The 11,031-nt window shown below is 45.9% G+C and overlaps 1 protein-coding gene across 8 annotated transcripts; it reads right to left on the bottom strand.

Moving 5' to 3' along the window:
• Positions 1–6,031: 6,031 nt before the first annotated feature.
• LOC109770320 (putative pentatricopeptide repeat-containing protein At3g16890, mitochondrial) lies at positions 6,032–10,325 on the bottom strand. Of its 8 annotated transcripts, none has more exons than XM_020329027.4 (4): positions 8,090–10,301; positions 7,870–7,971; positions 7,404–7,504; positions 6,032–7,310 (listed from the first exon to the last, which is right to left on the bottom strand). In XM_020329027.4, the coding sequence occupies exon 1, from the start codon at positions 10,241–10,243 to the stop codon at positions 8,180–8,182; it is 2,064 nt and encodes a 687-aa protein (XP_020184616.1). In that variant the 5' UTR covers positions 10,244–10,301; the 3' UTR covers positions 6,032–7,310; positions 7,404–7,504; positions 7,870–7,971; positions 8,090–8,179. The 8 variants fall into 8 exon arrangements, with proteins under 8 accessions (XP_020184616.1, XP_040244974.1, XP_040244971.1 ...); XM_040389040.3 differs by having other exon boundaries at positions 7,874–7,971; XM_040389037.3 differs by having other exon boundaries at positions 7,404–7,971; positions 8,090–10,325.
• Positions 10,326–11,031: the final 706 nt, after the last annotated feature.

The following is an 11,031-nucleotide window of genomic DNA, read 5'->3' as shown; positions in this document are numbered from 1 at the left end:
CAGAGAGATCCATGCATATTTTGGAGATGTTAAGTAGGGATGTTTTGTAGCTATAGTTGTAATTGATCCATTCCTGCAATTGTTTGCAATTTTAGAGTACCATAGCATGACTCAATCTTGCTCTACTTTTTCTATAAAATATTTCTGACAGATTCTTAACATGACATGCATTTTTGTCAAGCTTATTGTAGTTGATCCATACATGCTATGCAATTGTTCTTGCCATGGATAGCTTCATAAACATGCCATCTTGCTGTAGGTATGATTGGGTTGTCATGCATTGCTCTGTAGTGAGTGCATCAAGCTCACAAAGAGTCCTACATATTAATATTTCTGCCATGCTCTGTTTTCTGCTAAGTCTGAAACCTGATAACGAAACTTGCTATGTTTACATGCTTGCCATCATATCTTCTGGCCCTTTTTGGCTTATCGTCAGTAAGGGACTTTTGTAATGTGCATTTAGTAGAACACTACCATGCCTTGTTTTGCTATGTTAAGTTCCTGTAGCATGTTGATTTCGTGCTCTGAACATTGCTACCTGATGCTGTTTTCTGCCATGTCCAGTTTTCCACTAAGTCTGTGAACCTGTAATCTTTTACACTTTTGCCATGCTTGTTTGAGCTTGATATGTTATGAACTAGCAGTAGCTCAGTGTTCATCTTTTGTCAAGCATCTCCTGTAGATTACTGCCATGTGCTTTGTTGCTATGTTGGGGTGCTGTAGCATTGTTACTTGTTGTATTTTAAGTGCTATCTTGCTGTTAATCGCAGATTAGTGTCATTCTTGTTTTGCTCGCCATTTGCAAACCGTGCATCCGATTCCGGTGATCTTTATATCGATTTCGACCGAAATCATCTCATCTTTCCAGTGGCATGCTTGGTTTGCCAAGTTACTGCCATGTTCATCATTTTCCTTCCGGAGCACGCATACGCATCGCATACCATATCTTGCATATCATACATGTCTTGCATCATGTTGCTTGTGCATTTCTCGTTGTTGATTGTGGTTCCGTTTGTTTGTGTTCTTGTCTTGGGTAGAGCCGGGAGACGAGTTCGTGAACGAGGAACCTGTCGAGTACGCTTACGAGGATCAAGCTTTCGACAACTCTGAGAATCTTGCAGGCAAGATGACCACCCCTCGAAATCACTTCTATCTTTGCTATGCTAGTTGTTCGCTCTATTGCCATGCTCGCTACCTATCACTTGCTATATCATGTCTCCTATTTCAGCCATGTCAGCCCCTAACCATCTTTTCCTAGCAAACCGTTGTTTGGCTATGTTACCGCTTTTGCTCAGCCCCTCTTATAGCGTTGCTAGTTGCAGGTGAAGTTGAAGTTTGTTCTATGTCGGAACATGGATATGTTGGGATATCACAATATCTATTATTTAATTAATGCATCTATATATTTGGTAAAGGGTGGAAGGCTCGGCCTTATGCCTGGTGTTTTGTTCCACTCTTGCCGCCCTAGTTACTGTTATACCGGGATTATGTTCCTTGAGTTTGCGTTCCTTACACGGTCGGGTGATTTATGGGACCCCCTTGAAAGTTCGCCTTGAATAAAACTCCTCCAGCAAGGCCCAACCTTGGTTTTACCATTTGCGACCTATACCTTTTTCCCCCGGGTTTTCTAGAGCCCGAGGGTCATCTTTATTTTAAACCCCCGGGCCAGTGCTCCTCTGAGTATTGGTCCAAACTGTCAGTCGCCGGTGGCCACCAGGGGCAACTCTGGTCTGGCCTATCGGAAGCTTGGACAATCCGGTGTGCCCTGAGAACGAGATATGTGCAGCTCCTATCGGGATTTGTCGGCACATTCGGGAGGCTTTGCTGGTCTTGTTTTACCATTGTCGAGATGTCTTGTAAACCGGGATTCCGAGACTGATCGGGTCTTTCCGGGAGAAGGTTTATCCTTCGTTGACCGTGAGAGCTTATGATGGGCTAAGTTGGGACACCCCTGCAGGGTATTAACTTTCGAAAGCCGTGCCCGCGGTTATGTGGCAGATGGGAATCTGTTAATGTCCGGTTGTAGATAACTTGTCACTTGACCCAATTTAAAATACACCAAGTGCGTGTGTAGCCGTGATGGTCTCTTCTCGGCGGAGTCCCGGGAAGTGAACACGGTCTGTGTTATGTATGACGTAAGTAGGTGTTCAGGACCTCTTCTTGGTCATTGCTAGATGACGTCCGCTCCATTGCTTCTCTTCTCGCTCTCATTTGCGCAAGTTAGCCACCATATATGCTTTTGTCGCTGCAGCTCCACCTCTTTGCACCACCTTTTCCTACAAGCTTAAATAGTCTTGATCTCGCGGGTGTGAGATTGCTGAGTCCCCGTGACTCACAGATACTTCCAACACCAGTTGCAGGTGCCGACGATGCCAGTGCAGACGATGGCGTCGATCTCAAGTGGGAGTTCGACGAGGAACGTGGTCGTTATTATGTGTCTTTTCCTGATGATCAGTAGTGGAGCCCAGTTGGGACGATCGGGGATCTAGCATTTGGGGTTGTCTTATTTTCATCTGGATTTTGACCGTACTCGGTCTATATGATTGTATTTTGGATGATGTATGAATGATATTTATGTATTGTGTGAAGTGGCGATTGTAAGCCAACTCTTTATCCCATTCTTGTTCATTACATGGGATTGTGTGAAGATGACCCTTCTTGCGACAAAACCACTATGCGGTTATGCCTCTAAGTCGTGCCTCGACACGTGGGAGATATAGCCGCATCGTGGGCGTTACAGTTCCGTGACCTCTACTCTTTTAACTTGGCAATGTTGTCCAAGCAATGTTGGAGGTTGATCAATGACCCGCATTCTTTGGTTGCGAGAGTTCTCAAGGCAAAATATTACCCAAATGGTTCCCTTATTGATGCTACACCAAAAAATGGATCGTCCTTCACATGGCAGAGTATTTTGAAGGGGTTGGAAACTTTCAAGAAAGGATACATTTGGAGGATTGGGACTGGTGAACATGTTAACATATGGACGGATCCGTGGATTCCCTCTAGTCCGGATAGAATGGTGATATCACCGAGGGGTCAAACGGTCCTAACCAAAGTTTGTGAATTAATAGATATGGCTAATGGTACGTGGGATGAGGCGCTAATAATAAGTTTATTCAGTCCAGTGGATGCCCGCAGAATTATTCAGATTCCACTACACTTCCATGGTTTTGATGACTTTGTGGCATGGCACCCGAACAGGACAGGTATTTTCTCAGTAAAGAGTGCATATCATATGCAGTGGATGCATAGTTTTCGGGCGCATGCAAATACGATGGGACACCCTGGTGGCTCTACCACTCGGGCAGTGTGGAATACTCTCTGGAAACTTCAGATTCCACGTAAAGTACAGATTTTTTGTTGGCGAGCACTACGAGGAGTTATCCCACTAAAAGCTATACTTACTAACAGGCACATTGGTTCCAATGGTGCTTGTCCTATCTGTCATCAAGGGGCCGAGGATATCCGTCACTTAATGTTTTTATGCTCAAATGCACGACACTTGTGGACGAAGCTGGACATCACAAATATCATCGACCAAGCGATCCAGGTTGATAGATCGGGGTCTGCGATCTTGGAATTTATCTTATCATTGCCGGACCAGCAGCTTGAGATGCACCCAATAATTAACTTCAAACAAGTAATAGCCGTTGGGGGCTGGTACCTTTGGTGGATCCGTAAAAAAGTGACGCACAATGAATCAATTCCTCCCCCTTGGAGGTGGGCACTCTCTGTGTTATCAATCTCAAGCAACCATCAGAGGGCTACATCGCTGGTGAGAATTTCCCCTGAAGCAAAGTGGTGTAAGCCGGACCCTCGGTTCATTAAGTTAAATGTTGATGCGGCGTACTACTCGGACGAAGGGGTAGGTGCTACGGCGGCTATCCTGCGTGATGACAAAGGTAATTTCTTGGGAGCCCAATGCAAGTTTATACCTGTTGCGGTGGATGCAATAACAACAGAAGCGTTAGCCATGCGAGACGGACTGATTTTTGCTAACTCCTTTGGGTGTAACCAGGTAGAAGCTGAATCAAATTCTTTGCAAGTACTCAATTATTGTGATGGACAAACCATATGGTGGGACTCGGCGGCGGCAATATTCGCAGAATGTTTGGACACTAGTACTTCAATAGGGAAGGTCGTTTATAAGCATTGTTATAGATCTTGTAATCAAGTGGCTCATATGCTAGCTCATTTTAGTTACTGTAATAAGACTTCATTTAGTTGGTTGGACGAGCCCCTTGACAATAGCTCGTAGACGATGTAAACATTATTTAAGTTTTAATAAAGCTAGCCATGATGGCCTTTCCTAAAAAAAGGTTGATGACCATCGTCGTCGCCCCGACCTATAGAGCTTGTATTGCCGGCACTCTTTTTCGATGCGCTCCAGGTACACGCGGCGGAGCTCCGCCATGTATTCCTCGTCGGTGCACTCCGCCTCGAGGCACTCACGGGCCTCCAAATTTTCCCGCGGCTCGTGTGCGGAAGCCACACGGAGATGACGGGGGCCAAAGCCGACAAGCCATCCGGGAAGTTTAGATGGGTCGGGCGTTTGCGCCGAGGAGGCACGCGAACATGATGCCATACGCCCGCGATGCCTGCACCGCTGAGTGATAGGAACTGATCCAGTGGGTTTCACGGTTGGTGATTTCCGCCACGCACGTCCCCCAAGCACATTGCCGCACGCCGAGGTACCCCCTCCGTGGCGCCGACGGCGATGGCAGGTCAGGGAACCGGGACGCGCCACCACAGGAGGAGGTGCCGCCGGGGCCATAGGTTGGGGAGCATGGAGCGGCGCTTCTGATCGACATCGGGGAATAACGGCGGTTGGATCCGGCCATTTTGGGCGGCGGGGCGGCGGCGGAGTGGATACAGCTGCGTGTCGGCGATGAATAACGGTGACGTTGAAGCTTCTTGTTTTTCTCCCCACAATGTGTAAAATAGCAGGCAGCTAGCTCCCCATAACGGTGGTTGGATCCGGCCATTTTGGGCGGCGGGGGCAGGGCGGCGGAGTGGATACAGCGGTGCGCCGGCGGGGATGCAGGGAGCTTGGGCGGCAGCGGAACGGATAAGGTCGGGCGATGGGGGAGAGATGTGAGATTTTTACTCCAACAGTGGGCGGCCGAGTGTATTTAAGGGTCGGGGTAGGCCCAGATTAAAAATTATCCTCCTCTAACGGTTTTAGTTGATCGGTGAAGTGTTGTTTGGAGGAGTAAAACCAAAATTTCACTTCTCTAACGCTTATTAGGGGTTCGGTAAGAGATACTCTATGGTGGGATGTTTATGTTTGCTGGTCCAAGTGTATTGCCGCCATTTATGTGAATCTCTCTCAGCCCAATAGTATGGATAATCAAATTAAAGATATCCATAGCACGGGGACGTTGAAGCTTCTTGTTTTTCTCCCCACAATGTGTAAAATAGCAGGCAGCTAGCTCCATCTTTGAATTCCTCATGTGCGCCCCATAGACAAACAATAGGCCCCACTTAGTTTTTCTTTCACCACATCCCATAGAAGTAATTGCATGATAGTATATGCCATGCTCACTGGAGATAATCTCCAACCTCTCTTTTTCACACCACATAAAATCCCTCCAGCTTTTCCCACAGAAGGAATCACTTCCAACAAAATAACATAAGGATCCAATTTTCTAAAGAAACCAGCAGAAGATTTCTTTTTCATAGTTTCCTTAAGCACAAGGAAATCAAGGGAATGACCTTCTATTAAACAAGAGAGGCAGGAAGCCGGTCCCCCACCTCCCTTCTTTCAATTCTATAATCACATTCATTTTATCTCTATGAGGGTTTCCCACCCTGGTAGGCAGAGGATGGGCAGAACTAGCAGCATTATTAAGGGTTGGAGTACTGGTCACGGGTCTAGACACAACCACATTACTTTCTTCTTGGACATAACAACTGAAAAAGAATCCTCATTAATAGAGGCAATAAGCCTCTGGTCTATCTCAATGGGGGTGTCCACCCCTTTCTGATTAGTTATATATAAACTATAAAGTACTATTAACATTAGCATCAACAGCAACAGGAATATCAATATCATTATTCATCCTGGTTTTCTCAAGTTCCATAATAATTTCCACACAAGCAAAATCATCATCAGGAATAATCACAACCAACTTAGCAGCCCTAAGCATCAATTGTTTATTGGATAAGGCATCAAAAGAATTGGATTTAGGGTTAATAGGAGTACCATCCAGGTTCCTCTTTCTTGTCAATGCAGCAGCTCTAGTTCCCACGTTCTCCATGTTATTCTGCACACATCTCTTCAGGGAATAAAGGTAGAGCGGGAATCACCACTTCTCAGAAGAACTGCTAGGAGATTGGGGCATACATGCCGCATCAGATTGCAGTCCACTATCATCATTATCCTCCACCTCAAGCCTTCAACCACCTGGGGACAGTTGGTGACCACATCCACAAAAGATCCACTTCTCTAAATATTGCTGGGGACAGTTAGTGACCACAGCCAGGTCTTATGTATAGTACGTATCATTCTTTGTGAATTATTTTCTTCTGAAACAAAATCTAGTAGGCACTGGTTTACGATCGAAGTGTTAAAGAAACCAATTATATGTATATGCTTATGCCACCTTTGGTTTCTGTAATAACAGAATCATGCACATGATTGGTTTATTCAAGATTCCTCGTTTCTCTAAAAGATAAATAAAGAACAGGTTCAGGTCCAAACAAAGAATCCCATGAAATTAAAAAAAATGTATACTAAACCGTTGTAACAACATGGAGGATCCTGCATGTGAAGTAATGTGGTTCAGGAGATCACACATGATAGGAGACGTCTGACCAATTAAGCTTTATATATGCATCCTGGTCTGAAGTAACGAGTGTAGTTTCTAGAATCAATTCTAAATTGCAACTGTATATACAACTGCAACAATTGGTGTATATACAGCTGTAACAACTGGGTGCAGGAGGCCGCACATGTGAATCGGCGTTATTCATCTCCAGGTGTCAGTTCAACGCTCTAAGTAGCCTCAAGACCAGAATAACGCACCTCCTCACCATGAACAGGTCATGAATAAGAAGAGAAGCTAGCCCCCGTAAGGTTGAACAGAAGTTGAGCAGCGATGAGAATTCACATAACAAACTCCCCCATGACCGGTAGACACAGTCACCATGGAGCGCTGTTGGGGTGCAGTCTGAAACACCAGAAACTCAAGGAGGATTTGGAAGCAATCATCCTCCGCAGAATCGAGTTTGCATGATGTGAAATGTTTGTTTTCCAGGAGAACAGCATTTGCACACAAGCATAAGAATCCTTTTGGAAATCAGCAGCCCTGCAAAAAAAAAGGAGATAAATGAGAAATTCTTAACAAGTCTTCATCTTCAATGAGAAGTTGAGACAATTGCTGTGTTGCATTTTTTATTACCACTCCAAGGTCGCTGCTTAATATGCCAAGGCACAAATAACTTTTAGCAACACACATAATATGAAGCTACGGACTGCTCTTCTTGGGATACTTCTGCCATCCTAATTACAGAAAGCATCACAGTCTCCACGGCCAGATTTGTGTGTGAGCAGCTTTAAGACTCTAAAAGTACATAGAATTATAGGAATGTTGCACCCGATGTTACATGTTTACTGAGGACTACTAGAAATTTCTGAATACCCTTTGTTTCAAACTAAATTTCCTAATCCTCTTTAATTCAATTTTCATATACAACCCAAAATAAAATGAAACTAGTCCTAGAAGTACATGAAATTCACTTTATGTTAGCTTGCGGTCTTTCCTCTCCAGTATTCGCAAATTAAAAGCAGCTATAATATTTTGCATGAAGTTCATCCCTTTAAGTAGAGAATTCACCGAAACATGCAAAGAGCTAGAAGAAACATACTGACTTCTTCTGCAAAGATTTTCAGACAGAAATGTGCAAATCCATATCATTCCTGAAATGCACTACAAAGCAATGGGCGCTGAGAAGTTCCAGGTGATTCATCTGGAAATAAGATTTAACAGTTATACTTTACTCGATAAGAAAATGAGCAGGACAAATGAAATATCATCAAAACAGATTGCAAGGAGCGGTTATGGACAGTGGTGTTGGTCTACTGCACCTTAGCAAAGATGAGCCAGTTGTGAGCCTTCATTGCAGGAGGAGGGCAATCATTCATGTGCCAAATAGCATGTAGATACCAAATCACAACTCACACATTGACAACTCGGGCATGCATTGCAGGCTCTGTGGTACGATTAGAACCACAATCCAACTGAACATTTCTGATGTGACATTTGTTCATCAACTGTCCTGCCTCACTGAATCGACCCATTTTAGTAAGTGCAGAAACAATTGGCCAGTATGAGTGATGATGATCGGTCACAGTACAGCCACTAGACTCAGTTGCAGCTAGAATTTCTTTGGCATCATCAACTCTCTTTTCATCACAAAGAGCTTTAATCAGGATGTTGCATGTGTAACCGTCTGGAACAACACCTAATCTTAGCATGGCATTAAAAATACTACGAGCTTTATCTACTTTCTTCATTCTGCAAAAACTCAAAATGGGAGCATTGAAGGAATATGCATCGGGAGTAATGCCATCTATTTTCATTTTATTAAGAAGATCAATGGCCTTGTTAACGTGCCCGACTGAACAAAGCGCGCGCATTAGTACATTGTAAGTATGAGCATTTGGTCTAACACCCCACTCTGCCATCTCACTGAAGCAATCAAACGCATCATCCATCTGATGGGCATGGCATAGCCCGTCAATGAGGGAGGTAAAAGTAATGATATCTGGCATGAAACCATCTTCCATAAGCAACTTAAGAACAGCCTTTGCATTATGTACATCCCCTAACTTTGAGTAACCACTTATCAGTATATTAAAGGTAACAAGGTTTGGAAGGAAACCTTTCTCTCGCATTTGTTTTATAATCTCCACTGCCCTATCCACTGCACCTTCCTTGACAAAGCAATCTATCACCATGTTATAAGATGCCACACTAGACAAGAGCCCATCTAAAACCATGCGCTCTAAATAGTGGTTTGCCTTTGAAGAACTTTTGCAGTCCAGTAAGGATTTGATGATCATAATATAGACATGAAATCCAGGATTCCCGCCTTTCTTTACGAAATCATCAACCAACTCACACAAATCACTCAACTCCAGGCACTTCACAGCACAAGAGACCACAATGCCAAACATAGCATTGTCGAGGAGAAGACCCCTAGTTTTCATCTTCTTCACGACCTCAACTACCTCTTTGGCCATCTCGTTCTTTGATAAGCAATACAGCATAGTATGCCACGCACTTGGGTGCAGTGGAGGCTGACATCCTATCCACTCACTAAGCATCTCATACGCCTTGTGGCTCCCCAAGCACCGGAACGCACCATGAACCAAAGTCCTGTACGAGGCCTCATTCGGCGATACACCCTTATCCTTCATCGTATTGAACACATGAAGTGCGTCCTCTGGCCTGCCAGCATTGCAGAACCCATCAACCAGCATCGTGTAAGTGAACACATTCGGCTTGATCCCGACGCCCTCCATCTGCCTCACCAGCCGGAGCGCCTCATCGACGATCCCACTACGACAGACCCCGTGAACGAGTGTGTTGTAGGTGAAGCAGTCCGGCTGGCACCCATCCGCAGGCATCTGCTGGAACCTGAGGTATGCCGTGTCGACGGCGCCAGCCCTCACAGACGCGGCGATCAGGGCGTTGTACACCGCCGTGCTGGGCCTCAGCCCGAGACGCGGCATTTGCACGAACACCTCGTGCGCGTACTGCGCGAGGCCCAGCCTGCCCCAGCTGGCGATCATGGAGCAGAGCAGCTCCTCGGAGACCTCGCACCCGCAGCCCCTGACCTCCGCCACCAGCGCCGCGGACAGCACGAGCGGCCCGCGCCGCCACAGCGCGTCCTCCAGGGCCCGCCGCACCGAGGCGTCCCGCGCGAAGTGGGTCCCGAACCGCGACGCCCAGACGTAGAGGCGGACGCAGAGGCGTGGCTCGAGGGGCACGGCGGCGTGCAGCACGCGGACCACGAAGCGCGGGCCCAGGCGCGGCAGCGCGGCGGCGAACTCCGAGTTGAGCCGCGCGAACCAGTCCTTCTCGGCCAGGATCGACGCCGCGCGGGCCGGGTCGGCGGGTTCGGGCGGTCTCCTGCCGGACACGGTGGAAAGGTTGGATCTCAGCGGGCTACGGGCTGAGAGATTGGCGCGGCGGCGCAGGAGGAGATCGGGGCGCCTCCTGCCTGCCATCGCCATCCGCTTCGACTGGGAAGCCAAAGAAATTCAGACAAAATGTTTTGGGGGAGTGGCGCGGTGTCTCTCCTGTCTTGTGTTTAGTGGAGAGTGGCGCGGCGCAGGAGTATATTAAAAGAAGAAATTCAGAGGTTTGCAGGGTTTTAGTGGAGAGTTCTCAGCTAACCATTCTGAAATCACATCAAGAATGAAAATTCAACTTCAATTCAAGTTTTCAAATTTGGGCAGGTGAAGTTTAAAATCCGGGTCTATGATTTGTTTATGTTTTTTTTTGGATTTCGTTGCAAATCGAATGCCGGTTTTATGAGCATGGCAAATCCAACGCTCAGATAGTAAATTGTGTTGTCACGAGTATGGTATTTTCTTTTAGCAAGCATGACGAATTCATGTCATTTTCAAATTTTTGCTAGGAATGTCGTGCTTGCTAAAGAAAATTGTCATCCTCGCGATAACATACAGACTCCTTTGTTGTTAGGTTAGTTTATCTCAACCTCTCTTGAAGTTATCAATGCGTCTTAACCGCCATTTATGCATTAGCGTTTCTGGGGGCATGCATTGAAACACAAATCATCTTAGACAATGTTGGACAAGCATGAGGAATTCATGTCATTTTTAAATTTTTGCTAGGAATGTCGTGCTTGCTAAAGAAAATTGTCATCCTCGCGATAACATATAACAACACCAACAAAGTTTTTCATGTATCTCTTTACAGACTCCTTTGTTGTTAGGTTAGTCTATCTCAACCTCTCTTGACGTTATCAATGCGCCTTAACCGCCATTTATACACTAGC

The sequence above is a fragment of the Aegilops tauschii genome, chromosome 5 (assembly GCF_002575655.3).
Source record: "Aegilops tauschii subsp. strangulata cultivar AL8/78 chromosome 5, Aet v6.0, whole genome shotgun sequence".
Lineage (NCBI taxonomy): Eukaryota > Viridiplantae > Streptophyta > Magnoliopsida > Poales > Poaceae > Aegilops > Aegilops tauschii.
Note: the sequence above shows the minus strand (reverse complement) of the source record. Positions and strands in the feature narration are given on the sequence as shown.